General features: G+C 39.6%; 1 protein-coding gene across 6 annotated transcripts in view; it reads right to left on the bottom strand.

Annotated features, from left to right (window-relative positions):
• Positions 1–15,561, bottom strand: part of LOC111269655 (uncharacterized) — a 63,564-nt gene that overhangs the window by 20,007 nt on the left and 27,996 nt on the right. For 5 of the 6 annotated variants that reach the window (XR_015314666.1, XM_086972184.1, XM_086972185.1 and 2 more), the window contains exons 6-20: positions 14,742–14,850; positions 14,111–14,283; positions 13,521–13,667; positions 11,522–11,704; positions 9,737–10,162; positions 8,561–8,733; positions 7,656–7,798; positions 7,096–7,227; positions 6,263–6,370; positions 4,716–4,777; positions 4,447–4,514; positions 4,034–4,185; positions 3,492–3,577; positions 3,047–3,167; positions 169–391 (exon numbers count right to left, since the gene is read on the bottom strand). Coding sequence is in view for 5 of the 6 variants with exons in the window: in XM_086972184.1 (XP_086828310.1) it covers positions 169–391; positions 3,047–3,167; positions 3,492–3,577; positions 4,034–4,185; positions 4,447–4,514; positions 4,716–4,777; positions 6,263–6,370; positions 7,096–7,227; positions 7,656–7,798; positions 8,561–8,733; positions 9,737–10,162; positions 11,522–11,704; positions 13,521–13,667; positions 14,111–14,283; positions 14,742–14,850 (2,306 nt within the window). In the remaining variant the exon portion in view is untranslated. The remainder of the gene's footprint in view (positions 1–168; positions 392–3,046; positions 3,168–3,491; positions 3,578–4,033; positions 4,186–4,446; positions 4,515–4,715; positions 4,778–6,262; positions 6,371–7,095; positions 7,228–7,655; positions 7,799–8,560; positions 8,734–9,736; positions 10,163–11,521; positions 11,705–13,520; positions 13,668–14,110; positions 14,284–14,741; positions 14,851–15,561) is intronic. The other variant, XM_086972186.1, reaches the window with a different exon arrangement.

Below are 15,561 nucleotides of genomic sequence, written 5' to 3'. Positions count from 1 at the left end.
TTTCTTCCAGATCAATATGCCGTTTCAGTGTTAAATTATCCCTCATAATTTTAGCCAAGTCCAAAAAATCATCTAGTCACAGCCCGCTGATCAAAAGCGTAAAATCAATAATGTCATTTTATATTCGTTACATACATCGCAAGTTTTTTACCTTATTACTAAACGTACCTTAAAAGCTTCTTATCTAGGTAAGTTGTGTGTGTTTTTTCAAGTAAGTCGAACCAGGCAAGCGTTTCATGCGATGCTGGGCCCCGAAGATATATAGTTTGACCAGGAAGCACAATGTGAAAAATGCGGTCCATTGGTGGAGATCCACCACTACTACTGGGCACCGTTGGGCTGCTAGAAGAAACGTCGCCGCCCCCCATCCCTTGCGATGCGGGGGTCCACTCTGAGATAGCGAGCCAATAAAAGCCAATATAGTTGCTATTAAAACATAAGCAAAATATATATACACCCTAAAACAAAATAATTGTATATAAATGAATTTTGACTATTTTACTATTTTGTTCATAAAACGCTTCTGTTCGCATACGGAAATACATCTATGACTTTTCCTTCGCTGAAGATCGGACAGAATTTTCTCTTTTATTTTTGCGTTTTACATTTTTCTGAATAGTTTAATTCTGCCGAAGCACGTATGCAAATCGTAGGTAATCACTAGTCAGCTACTGGGTGCTATCAAAAAACTAAATGGTTTTTGCTCTATGATTATTTATCAATTGAAATTTAATGAATTTTTCAATATTGGTTTGGTGCATTATTTATATACTGACTTAACAATAAAGATATTGGCTTGTGCATAAGTTTTATTCATTTGCTTCTTTTCCTCTTCGCTGTCTGTTTATCTTTATAAGCTTTTTGAAAGTACGTTCTCTCTCCTCCATAAACCTGTCGTACTTTTATTGTGTAACAAACGGAATTTTACCTTAAAACAATAGATGTTCTTCGTATATTTTACACATTTGCTATATTTTTCCCTTTGCCAACGCCAAAAATCTGCGGTGACAACCCGCAATGTTTGTGCGTATGCGAGGCCGCTTCTAGGCCCCAGAGAAATATTTGAAAGTGGTCTGCGAAGTTCAATACTAAAAGCTTCTCGGGACTGGAGAGGATGTACCCCCCCCCCTCCCTCCCCTGCCGTTGAAAGATGAAGAAAGATAATCGGCAAAGGATTCGTAAATTGATCGAGAAGATAAGCGTATGTGTTGTAAACGTAGGGTTGATGGAACAATTTTGGGACAGTTTAAAGAAGACAAAATGAAATTGAGTATATTTTTTCCATTTAAGCACATCGTTTGGATCTACAGTAAAGAAACGGAGCTTGTACATATGTCTAGAAAATAGAAAAGACAATTTAAGCAGGCGTTTGTAATTCCCTAAATTTCGATTACATATTACAATTATGATTGAGTATCTTGCAAGTTTATCCAGCATTTATTCTCGAAAGAAAGTACGAAAAGGTACCGCTAAAAACGCACACAGACGATACATACATTCGTACCGGTCAATGGAGGAGAAATAGAGAAACATCAGTGCCGCTTGGGTTCCATTTACATAACGAGTGTTTAAACGTGAAAAGTTCAAGGAATAAAAACAGAGGGCGAACATTTATGAAATGTGTTTAAATGAAATATGGATTGCCGTTCAATTAAAAACATAATAATAGTAACAATAGTGAAAATTATAATGGAATTGCAAGAAGAAACACACGAGATAATTGCAACGAGTCAAAAGCATTAGTCAAATGAGGTCCCGAACTAAAATAAAAACCTCCGACTTACGAGGCCTCTAACTGTTCTGACCTTATCACCTAGGATTGGGCCACTCAAAACCAACTTAACGAGATTGATTACAATGGATATTAACACAAACATACTGGAAAACAATACAGACGTTAATGAATACAATTGCGACCATGGTAGTTACATAATAAACAAATTTGCCCATCATTGAACAATAAGCTTCAAGGCAGGTCGTTTCGAAAACTGCGGATGATAACAACAAAAGAATACTACTACAGACTGAGTTCACACGAGGGGCTAATGGATCGAAGTAAGTAAGAACTGCATACCATGCTAATTTCGAATTGGACTTGTATATTAAAAACATACAAATGGAGAAACCTACCGATAACCAATTTTCTATCTACTACCTACCAACACAATCATATAGCTCTTATATGGCGAACTCCAATTTGGAATAATTTTTCAGATTGCAATATCCCCAAGGCATTAGTACAACTTAGCAGTCTCGATTGTAGGAATAAACGATCATTTACGCAAACAAATAGAAGCTAAAAATGCAAAAAAGCTTTACAAACTCGTTTTGATGCGGCTGTGGAGTATGGTCGCCATACACATTTACAGAGCAGGATTTGCTAGCTTATAGACTATTAAAGGTCGAACATCCCAAACTTCTCGAAAACGTCTTGATCAACTAGCCAGCAATACAGGAAAATGCATGAATCGTTTGATTCAATTGGATCCGCCTTTGAGATCGATCAATGGTACACGATCGATACGTTAAAGCCAAGGTAAGCGCATACCCTACTTGTCAGAGTAATGCCCAGTGTTTTACTATATGACGACGACGACGATGAATCGCCGTCAACCAATTGAGACATTAGCCTTTGAAGTACACCATTGTGTGTAATATATTGTTGGATAATTTAATCTAGCTTATTATATTTATTTATGTACGTTTCATTGGAAGAGCTGTTTGCAACGTTAGTTATGTGTGGCAATAAAGTTGTAATAAATAAAAGTAAATGAAAATAATACCTAAGAGATCCGACACCCATTGTAACCCTCACTATAAACGAATTCTGAAACAAACTTCAGTATTCTAACGGTGTGCAGAAAACTGTTAAATGTGATTTTTATTTAATTGCCAGATAGATGGACGACATATAACGTGTGTGTTCGTAGTATAAATACTGTAGTATCCTCACAAACGAAAAATCCGTTCCTGTGTCCAGAGTCAGGCTGTGTTACGGCACTACTGATGTAATGCATTGTCATTATTCGTTTCAAAATATACGAACCAACAGCCTTAGCTTTGCGAAGGTCAATTGTCACATTGGCGGGCACGGTCATTGTCCTTGTGGTTCCGTCCAGGGTCGCCGCATCATTATCCTGGCGCTCCGCTAGAATCGGCGTGAACTCCTAATCGTCTCAAACGTGCAAGGATACGAATCGGTTAGAACTGAGGACGCAGAGCAACGAATCAACCTTCCAGTGGAAAAAAATCTAACTACGGCAGTCTCGTCACAGGACCGGTAGAAATTCATTTACTAGCATTCAGTTAACTCTCAGTTAATTTCTATTTATACTAGATGATATTGGAGTAACACGTGGGATATGCATTGCGTATACTAAGAAACCCGGCTCATATATTACACCGATTCTACTATGATTATGTACTACGTCATTTTCTGCTTAACAGAGTTGCTATTTACGTCTGTGTTCATTCAGGCCACTTAGGCTAACCTTTCCGTGAATTACGGCTTTGACATTCTGCCAGTCTCCCGATGCAGAGTAGCGACACCATAGTATGCCAGACGCCCAGATCTCACCTGCTCATTAAGCAATGCACTGTATAAGTGAGTACAGATATAAGTATTTTACCGCTATACGATATTTTTTAATTATCTTGCTGCCTGGACTAGCAAGACAGGGTTTGTGTCAAAGGGAAGACCCTCTAAAACTAGACTCTTTTGCAATCACTGCGGTTTAACAGAACTTCGCTCGTTTCATGACATCGCGCGGTGTGCGTTAGCGGTCAGTTAGAAAAATCCTCAGAATGATTGGTTTACAATGTTGGGGACGACACACAGGTCTCGCAAGAAAAGACCTAAAATCAATCAATACTAATAACTGAACGATTTCCTATTGAAAACGAATTAAGGATACGTTTGAGCAGATCTAATCGTTTAACTGACATTCTAATGTGTGAAGTTAAATCTTGCTAACTATTATTCGGTCGTGGACAATTGTGTCTTTCGGCCAACTTCAGGTCACGGTATTATTACCTTGCAGTTGAAGACAAGGGGGATTAAATGATTGATTCACTCTTCGGAGGAACTCAGCTCGCTCGATAGCCGAAGTGAACCCAAGACTTCGACTCACTCCATTTGCTCGAACATCGATTAAAAAAAGGTTCGGTGCACTCTTTGACGAGGGACTGTAGCAAGCGCAAATAACAACCAATGGTATTATAACGCTAAGACGTAAGAAAATCCATGGAAAATTAAACCATTTTTCTTCCGATTTTTTCTCTGAATAGTGCGCTTTCTTTATTGGACGGTACGAACAGTTCTGGTTTAATGCATGATACGATAGTTAAAATATTAGCGTGCTTTTTGCTATAAAATCACTGTATTATGAATATCAAAACTAATTATGATGATAATGGGCTCGAACCAAGGTATCATTTGCCACGTACCAAATATCCCTCCTCGCCAGTAAGAGAGTGACCTCGTCAAAACTAAGGCATAATGATGGGCTTGTCATCTGAAATATAAACATGCCTCGTAGTAGGTTCGTACTCATTAAATAGGCGCAGATTATACGTCTTCATTAATTATTGATCGATCATGATTCACGAGGCCCTAATGGGTCTTCGCAGGCATAATAAAGGTAAACATTGGCTAATGGATTTCCTGTCAACTCGCATGAAAACATTTAGAAGCGAAAGAAAAAAAGTGAACGAACCAAATCGTTATCATATAGTTTGAGGAAGCCATCTCCAATGACGCATAACCGCTGACAGTAATCTGCAATAGACGTATGTATTTAAAAATTAAAATTATACGAAACAAGAGCAGTTTGCTAGGCTTCGAAATATAGATTCGTCAGGCTTTCTATACCTGAATACTTCAAGCACTCTAGGCCACACAACGCAAGGTCTTTTATTTTTAGAAACGGCAGAATAATATACATTAACCTTTTTGATACAGTGATATGTTAGCATGTGAAGAATTTCACTCTGTATCAATTATGTGTGTTTAGGTCGTTCTCTAGAATCCCTGTAATCTCCCTCGAAGGAATTTCCGTTCGACTGTTTATGGCAATCATATTTGACTGTTTTTGAAATAGGTTTCGGACTCAGTCATAGAAATGCTTTGTTGAATTTTTCGGGAATTTCCTTAAACGTCTGAAAATAGTGCGACATAACTTGGGTGAGACGTCTAACTCTCTGGAGCTGACTGACTATCGGCCACTGCAAGTTATATAACTTTGTCCGCGTTGTCTCCCATAGTCGCCGTGACGGATCACCCAGAACAAGCATTGCCGTCAAATTGCATTGTTTCGTACGACACGAAACTGTCGGCATCGCTTGTGCAGTACACGTTGACATAAAGCCTTATCCTCGGGGCCCTTCTGCAGTAATAGCACCACCTGCGGGCACCTGATTAATTTAGAATGTATCGCAGACTTTTTGATAGCCTAGCTCTGTTTGTCAGAGACGGGAATGGAGATCTTTTACACAGCACCGTTCGAATGTTCTAAAATTAAGCGTCTGAATAGCAGATAAGAAAGACAATGCCGAACCGCATTGGCACAGGCTAGCTTCTAGCCGACAAGAAGCAGGCGACTATACCATTTTGATACATCTTTTATAGGTATGAGATGTAACGATTAGACCCGTACTCATCTGGTACATAACCATTCAATACAATAATTGTGATTGTTACGTAATTTACGTGGCTATTACGTAGAGCGCATTTGATGCTTCTCCGTTTAGATTAACATAAGCGTCCTAAGCTAAATATTCTAGGTTGATTTTAATATTTTACACATTATAATACAAGACGAGGCAAAAGCTTGGATCATTTGAGAAAATCTATTTTGGCAAGTCTTTATGCATTTGCATCTGTTAAAATAGCAGCGAACGTGCTACATGAAGGGCGTATCGAACTTCACATTTGTAACAAGGCCATAGTCCTATAATAATAATACTACGTTATAGGCATACTATAGGGAACTGTGATTCTATTCAATATATCATTTAATAGGCCAGAGTAGCCTTTTTTATAGCTATTGAATTCTAAGCACATGCTAACGCCATTATAACAACATCGTAATATAGAAATGAATAGTATTAAGGTGCCCCTATTAAAAATATGCTGCAGAATTATAGGCAACAATTTGCGTAACTTTTGCTTCTTCTAAATAGAGATTTTTTTTTTTAAATTATCATGATTTTCGCTCCACCCTCTATAAAAAATTAACTTTCTGTCTGCTATAAAAGGATGCACCTTTTCGTCCGTCAAGTTGATTGAAGTAGAGCACCATTCCATCATTGGTATCGCTATCAGCGGAATTCGAATCCCAACTTTCCGAGGAAATAGTCGCCGTTGCACTCTCTGTGAAAAAGGGAATTCAAGGAGAAGTATAGCTGTAGTATTAAGTTATGTAGCTATATAGTGCATCACTGTTCCAGCACTGCAATTTGTTCCGGCCTCAGAGTACCATAAACACTATACATACACCATCTACGGGTATTTATGTTGTGCGACGAGAACCTTAACACTTGTGTCGAAAGATAGGTTCCAGTTATTGCTCATTGGCAGTGGATGACTTAGGCGTATTTGGTTTCTAAATGCGCGACTAGGGTTGACGGCCATGCCTTTTTAATAGTTTGTGATCCTTGAATCCGCAGATGCTAAATTTAATATCCATACGGTGCAGTAATTAAACTAGCCGGTGAAAAAACTTTCCAACTTATACGTTAATCTTGAAATAAAAAATTATGTTCATGTTGAATGGGAGCACTGTTGCAGCTAGTGGTTAAGGTCCTTTCTTTTGTTAGTTGGGCCCCTACAGATAATCCGAAAAACCTAAACTAATATAGGATTCTAGAGCAAAGAGAAAAATTCTATTTTAAGCACGCTCAAGTTCAGCTAGCCACAGATGGTATAGTAAGATATCTTTATTAAGAAGATAAAATTATTAAAAAGATCCAAGAGAACAGCCGAAGAGGGCCGAAACATTGCACCACTGCCAACCGAACAAAGACTAACAAGATAGTTTACGTAATTAAATTCAAATATCAATAAAACACTTTTGGGAGAATTGTTGTGAAACTAACGTTTTCGCATGAGTTTGCTAGAAATCTTAATAGCCGATGAAAAAATTCTGCTTCCGCTTCGTTGATGTAAACCTGACCCAGTTAGTCCGCTCGAAGGAAGTTTTCCACTAGGCGAGTGCTTCAGTGGAGAGGCTGCAACAGAAACGCATACGCCAGGAAACTTAGAAGGTCTTGGGCAGCTGACGAAGTTCAGCGCACACAGACGTGCGCCTTCACAGCAACAAAGCCTGTTGAAGTCGATCATTCTCGGAGTCTTTTTAGGTGGCAAACATTTTTCCGTTAACTCTGTCCGGTGACTGACTACTTACCACAAAACCATCAATGGCCTGGTTATGGAGCTATCTTTGACGAGAGGCGTTGAATACTTGCTCGAAAATTAAGTCGTTGTAAGTTGCTTTGTTAGTTCGGGTGTTCTCAACAATTGCATTAAGTCAACGTAAGTTCGATTAAGGCTATATCTATATATATATACCACACAGTATGGCCCAAAGAAAAGTAATTATTGCGTCTACGAATAAATCGGTCGTTTTTCTTCGCGAACACAGCGAAATTCAACTTACGGAATGCAAGAGACATTGAGGGCATCGAACTAGGATCAGTACTTCCATCTTCGGAACTGCCCATCAGCTCGCGGTGCGGAATATCACAATTGCGGATCTGGTTTGTGTCTAAATACCACGACGTTAGAGAATTACCTCTTTCTCTGTAAAAGACATCAACCATGACTTCGCCAACTCAATACACTAAGGTAGTACTAAAAATTAATCAATGTATTATTTGAAAAAGTATATGTACTACTGCTCGAACTAGACCTCCGTTCGGCCGTTCTGTACAATAGCCGACGCCTGTTTCCGGTACTCCAGCCATTTCTACGTAGAGTGCAAGTGTCTGCTTTTGTATTAAGGCTGACGTATAAGAAAAGGTTGCCAGAGATTTTGCAAAGCGTGACACATCCTACAGGTGCCGAACAAATAACCCGCTCTCGAGAGTGAGTGTACTCAAAATCGATGCTAGCAAACCGGTAGTTTCATGAACCCACCGAAAGTACGTTCTATATTAGGTTGTCACTGTACACGATTAGCAGTCCTCAGGAGGTGATTTATATATAATCACTTTGTCAGGCCATTGTCGGAAGAAACGGTTTCACAGGTCATAATTATAAATTATATTGCCTCGAGCAGGCAGCTGAAGTGTATGAACTGTAACTCAAGCGAATGAGGATCCGCAAGAAAATGATTACCCCGAGTCCAGGACAATGCTGTGCCAATTCAGTGCTGAGGGTACGCTAGACCCGGTTGGAGATAATGCCATTTTTTGTAAAGAAAATCTATTTAGCTTGATGGAGTTTGCATGGACCTGAAAGTGAAATGCATTCTAAGCTTCGTAGATATGGAGTACCCGATTCGTTTAATTTAATCGTAATCCATTCGAGTAAAGTATGGTAACGAATATAACGGATACTCACGATAATACAGATTCTTTTACCGGCGAAGCGCTTGTATTTTGGAGAGAAAACTTGCGATGCTCATTGAAAGGACGTGATCGAGGAGCTGTTACTTCAGTTTTGGGAGGTAACGGCGGCGGAGCTTTTTGGCGGGGCGCAGGGACCGGCGGGGGTTGGTGGTTAGTGGCTACTATCTGTAAAAAAATGCCGCGAATAAGGCAATAGCCCTGTACTGCTGTGAAGTACGCTGAACTCATTTAGTTGATCGCAATATCATCAAGCCCCCACTTTCGCTTGCGTATTTGCTGTTTCTTACGGTGGAAGACGACGATGACTACGGCGACGTGGAAGTCGTGTCTGACTTTTCAGAGAAGGAGGAAGCGATAGAGAGACAGAGAGAAGGGGGAACGCTGCACAAAAAGTGAACGAGATCGAGCATATTTCTGCTGATTGCGTGCCGTTCGTAGGCCCAGCGTTGTAAGGTGCTCCCGATAAGGTTGTCCAGATACGCTCTAATGGTTACGTTGCTTGCAATTTTAGCTTTTGAGACCTTTGATCTGGCACGCATTAAAATTTAGACCTGCCAGATTTATTTGTTAGCGTCTTTGAACCAAACTACAACGAGTCCAGACAGTTTCCAGCTTAATTACAGCTTGTAAAAGCTTGCAACCAAAGTTCTCTAAATGAATGAATGTCACGTAGGTCGTCTTTCGTCAAGAAAATGTTTTTGAATTAATTGGTATATATGTATGTGAAATTCTCTTGACTGAACGTCCTAATACATTTTCTTTGGATCACAACTATTAAAAAGATAAAAAATTTCAATTTTATGAGAATACTTTGAGAGAAGATGCAGACGTTAAATCGCATCACGAACGAACATCATTTTTTGTATTGCTTACCCCATATTTTGACATACGAATAATATGGCCAAATTGCACACCCCCTTGAGGGGAAAGATCGAAATATATAAATCGATTTAATGTTTAACAAATGAATTTCTTTCGACAAACATTTTTTATATACTTATCCTTGCGCTCGATTTTGAAGTATATCTATATCATCGTCCCAACGCTTGTCAGTCCTCGACGAGCGGAGGCTGTGATAAACAGAAAGCTTGATTTATAAAGCGTAAGGCTCAAGTTTAACGTTGGAGGTAACTGAATATAACTAAGCTCAAATGAAAGCTACACCTACCTGTTCTCGGAAGTGATGTTCTGTTACGGAACTAAACACAGGTGACAATGGTGTTGCTATTGTTAAGCTCACTCCACTAGTGCTACTGCTGCTACTATGTCCACTATCGGTGATCGGCCCGGTTGCTACTCCCGAGGAACTAGCCGAGGTGGCTACCGGAGGCTGTTGTTGCGTCTGTAGGGGATAACTCATCGAACTCAATGACAGCAACGGTGGTGTTACTGAAGTAGAAGAAATTAACGCAGGCGGTGGACTTGACGGGGGTGGTAGTGATAACGGACTACTGGAAAGCGGCGGAGGTGGCGGGGGATCCGAAGGTGGCGGGGGCGAGCCCGCTGGTGGCGGAGTCGTACTCGTGGCTAATGGGACATCGTACGTTGGCTCATTGAGTAACAAAGAGCTCAGATCTGAAGCCCAATTGGGATCCTAAATTCAGAGGAACATAAAACAAACAATATCGATCACATTCTCGCCAAAAACAACACAATTCGCACTATTCATATATATATATATATATATATATATATATATATATATATATATATAGTGCATCGTCTAAACTTGGGTAAACTTACTTTGGCAAACCGTTTGCCGTAACGCGAATGCATTCATCCGCTATTTCTGATACCAAAAAAAGGTAGTTCTTTTTAGAAGATAACAAAAAGATCGACGCATTCCTAAAAAAATTGTACAAGGATCAGCAGGCAGACGTCAAGAAAACTAGTTTTTTTTTTTTGCTCGAAATCAGCAGTCGTTGTTGCTATTATCTAGGCCATCTTTGAAAAATCCGAAGAGGATCCGAAGAAGGGCTCAAAGATGCATCGCAAAATCATTTCTAATGCACCTGGGTTTCTTTCAGAGAGACTAACAGCCACCTCGTAGGGAAGGATATAAATTACCAGTTGGGTCGCCTAGATAAGCCCTTATTGAAACTTTTTCTGCCTCCTTACATTTTTAGGTAGCTTGACACGTTGTACCCTTTACATTTTCGAGAGTTTTGACCTGTCATCAGCGCAAAATTCGATTTCGCTCCATTTTTTTTTTGTACGAGCGGCACTTTACAAGCTTGCATCTGCAGTTATCGTTCGACGCACGGTTACTATTCTAACTTTAGTAAAACTTAGACCAGTCAAATAGCTTATGATCTAACAGCGTGAACATATAAGAGCGGTGAATAACAGTTATGTCTGATAACAATGACTATACTTTACTATATAAAATTCTAGCACTGGGCGCCGCCTTCTATATGTATATAAATATATATCTATGTAGATATATAATATACATGCAACCTTTGACTCATGAACAAGCCAGCGATGTTCATGGGATTGACTTTGCATCGAAGATAGATATTTTCGAATTGAGAAATAAACGACATAGACCAAATGTTAGCGTTCTTAAAGGCCACCTGTCTGACTTTTACAGCATATAACATGTAGCTGAGGTCTCCATGGACGAACCGTGATATGGTAGCTCTGCTTACATGGAATCTCCTCGTTAACAACCTAATAAAAACAGAACAATAGCCAAAAATACACATTTGGATTGCATCAATTAAGGGTACACGTTGAGTCGACGTTCATCTGTGCGGAAACCCTACTTTCCTTTCGTCGCTCACTACTTTACAGTGCTGTCGTTTGTTGATTCGAGGTAACGCTAAGAGCTTACGACCTCGCTTTGTACGAGCGCTTGTTTCCCCGAAAAGATTGAACCATAGCTACTTCTCCTTCAAATATTGTGGCACAGAAGATACTAGGCGAATGTTTACTTTTCTCGGTCAGTTACCTGTTCTCCTTGGGCGGACTCTGCTGGAATCGGTAGATCGTATGTATCTGGGAAGATGAGCATTTCCGCCAGGGCAGCAGCTGAACCTTGCTTTGCGGAATCGTCAGTCGAACAAAGTCGTGGATGGATAGCGGGGACTCGAACTGCCTCGGAAGAAAGTCCTGAACTAGTTTCAGGTACCGGCTGTGAGTGCATATTAGATTAAAACAGATATTTATAGGTGATTTTCACAGACAATTTTAGGATCGTGCTCCGGACGAGCTTGTAACAGGACATTTGGAAAGTTATGAAATCTTATGGGATTCGGACTCCAAGTTGAATTTTTCTGCACATCGTTTTTTGAGCATATAAATTAATAAGTAAAACAAAATACGTCTTTAAAGATATCCAAGAGGATATTAAAACTTGAAGATATTGAACGACTATTGGGATTTCAAGCGAGGTTTGCGGGATATGTATTTACAGAAAGACAATAAGAAGAATTTCGCACGTTTTCCTTTAGATTCGATCAGCCTACATAATGCTACTTTTCGAACACTTGCAATGTATTTTGATCTTCACAAAACAGCGTGTAGCATTTCTCATATGACACACAGAATATTTCTTTTACTCTGCCTCTCTCGCCTAAACTTCAATACGATAAACTTAATTCATTATGACTGCACGGTTTGCATGAATGAACGTATCGATAGACTTCCTACGTTCCATAAATACGTTCTCGTATTTCTATTCCCTAGCTTAGCGGGTTACATATTTGTATTAACGTAATGTGGGGGACGCGTTGTGGTCTGCACTTGAATCCGGGCATAGACACACTTTGTCTCGTGCTGGAAGCCTGCTGTCCAATTAAACGCCTAACGACGATGCCGGACGTAATACTTGAGACACAGAGGTCCCATAAATTTCTGGTTATTTATGGTATTTTTTTTTTAACATATTAGCATTTCTATTAAGGTTGCGCCTGTAAATATATCTACACAAACGTTCTGACTCTCCCGGCTGTGGTTCCATGGTTAAGCACAGTTCGGCTTCTCGGAACAAAAACAGTTCACCCCAACCGAAGAACGTTTGATGCATACGATCGTTTGAGGTAGAACACTTGACGAATACGACAGATACGAATCTGATGCATGGCTTATGCTAAACAAACCCGTAACGTGCTTCCATTCACTCTTATATTTGTTATATAAACTAAGAAATAACAAAATAGCTGGACTCCAGGAGTTTAAACCACGTCCATAACTCAACGCAATGGTAACTTTAATATAGTAGTATATATTTACTATATTTATTGATAGCTTTCGATCAGCGATCGTATCACTATGCGCCACTGTTTGGTAAATACATAACTGACTGATTCGGGGCTTGCACATCTTGGTGCACACGTCATCTGTGTAGATACGCAATGCAGGGTGCAACGCGCCGAAAACCGCGCGTATCTTGTCTGTTACTCTACTCGAGCCAGCCGTAAACAGCCGTCTCTCTTTCTAATACCGTTCGAGAAATAACATTTATTGCTTTGTATTGCTGCCCATAGTAAATACATTTTGGATTTGTTTTGATGAACACCGGCACCTGTTCAGTGCCTGCTACAAGGTAGTACGACTAGAGAAAAACCCACGCGGAATTGAAAATGTCAAGCATCCTGTTAACTACTAAATAATAACGTGAAAAACGTGATCTGAAGGTGCTCTCCCTGATCAGACGTCGACGCGAGTAAGCCTGAACATCTGTTAAGACACACCAGCTTCAAATGGGTCGAAGAATTTGGTAATGCAGTTTTTACAAAATAACGCCGTACTGACCGCGATATGGGGAGCTATAAGCGTATACGCCATCTTTTTTCAATTGCTCAACCTTCAATGCAGAAATAATCTGAAAAGCAAACTTTGTTACAGCACTGAAAAATCCTACGAACGCAGAATATCAAAAGGTCTTTTTACGCATTGCAATATAAAAATAAGCTAAACCTAAATAGTAGATGATATTCTAAAGATACCTTTTCTGAAACAACTTCGTATTGATTATTCTGTGGAGGGTGTGTCATTCGAGAAAGTTTGTGACAAGTATCGATGTTTTTATTGGCATCGCTGCAACTGAGGGCATTGTTCTCTCTGAGAAGGTTTCGCCGGGGCTCCGGGATCACCTGAACACAGACATAGGCAAGTAATCGCATAAATCTGATGTCACTTTTTTAGAGAAATGCCCAGATTCCGAATACGTAACTCACAATTATAATCATGCATGCATGATTCAGGTTACGCATCGTACATAATCTTGATACGCCCTGAGGTTGTATTGAGGTCGCAGGAAAAATAGAAATAATAGTAGGAAAATTGCAGGTTGATGCACTGTGTGAACTAGACGTTGCGTACCGGTCTGATTCTGTAGTACCATCTAATTTTTCACTCGCATGCTTGGACATTTTTTGGAACTGGTTAAATGCTACTTCGAAAATTCCCTAACGTCTGCCAAACGTTAAATGGCGACGTTTGTGCATTACGCTATAGCATCTATATTCAAATAGAATCCGTACGTAACGTTAGGCCGAAGAGGTGACTACTATGCTGGTACGGCTTGAAAACTAACCCTTCTCGGCCTCGCGGCAGGATGAGGTAGATTCGCTGGAACATCATAATGCTTGTTCAGCTCACACGAAATCTCTCCAGTCTCTTGGTTTGAATCATGGCGCGCTTTTCCCCTTTCGGTCTTCCGGGGCAGATCGTATGTTAATGAGCTGCCGTCCTCACCAGACTCATTGCCTATCACAAGCCAACGCGGAAGCATTTCTGATTTAACGTTTAAGATCTAAGCATTTACGAGACAAAATTGCCAGAGATAGTCTAACTTTATTTGAGGTTCAACCAAAATACAACATTCTACTATACTAGAAGTAACTCATTTTCAAGTTATATTTCAACTTCCTGGATGGACGCATATATTGACACATGGACTACTATCACCCTTTAGCGATTACAACCGAAAACAACAGAAAAAAACATGTGCAAAAGGCGGGAAAGACGACTTGATAACTAAGGCTATTTTGTAAATGCTCAATTTTAAAGTTCCATAAATAAGCTAAGTAAATTTAAATGCATATTGGAATAACACTTAACAAAATTCTATACAAAAAACGAAACGCGATTATTCCAATACTGTTAATGTTCAAAATATAATAATAGCTATATTTATCCTTTCTCTTCTTATTTGAGGTATGTACCTCTATTCCCTAAACTGATGTCAAAAGGTGTATAAAGGTTGTCTGATAAGCAGCTGCCTTTCTCCCCAGGGGGTGGTTGTGGAGAACGAGGTACATCGTAAAGAGACGCCTGTAACGAGAAATTAAGAGCAATCAATATCCGCCTGAAGGGCTACCATAATTCGTTCTTATCAATGTGCTTTCCAATGGCGAGGCTGTCGATTATTTTTCTGAATAAAGTTCATTTTATCTATAACTAAAGTCAGGTCATAGGTAATACAATATAAACCACAACATAGGTAACTTTAACCTTTTCAGTTTTAATCTTTTCATCTAAGTATGCTCTACTATTATCTACGATTTTCAGCCGCTGCTATACAAGTCTGAAATAAGAGATTCTATAATTTCTCTAAAGGTAAATTCGACATCTGGTTGAGCTTTGAATAATTGTTTTCATTCACAACTTCTAGAAATTCAAACAAAAATTGTATCCTCTGGGAGCAATGTCTGGTGAATACGGTCAATGACAGAGAGCCTGATCTTGCTCTATTTTTTGTCACAGTGATTCTTCCATTATAAGGTAAGCTCTTGCGGCTGTACGTATGCTTCCGCGCAATGTCTCGTCGGCTCATCTATATCTATCGGCTGATGTGATGGTTTACAACCATCTCTAAGGTATATTTTTCATCACGGGTCACAATTTGAAACAGGAATGAGTCACTGTGGTAACGTGAGGGCAAAGAGACGAAAGCACTTTACGTCATCATAGTTGGTCTCTGCACAAATTGGACAGCACCCATTTCTCTATTTTTTACCGACGCCTATTAGTATTTCCTTCCAT

The sequence above is a fragment of the Varroa jacobsoni genome, unplaced genomic scaffold (genome assembly GCF_002532875.2).
Source record: "Varroa jacobsoni isolate VJ856 unplaced genomic scaffold, vjacob_1.0 scaffold_1403, whole genome shotgun sequence".
NCBI lineage: Eukaryota > Metazoa > Arthropoda > Arachnida > Mesostigmata > Varroidae > Varroa > Varroa jacobsoni.
Note: the sequence above shows the minus strand (reverse complement) of the source record. Positions and strands in the feature narration are given on the sequence as shown.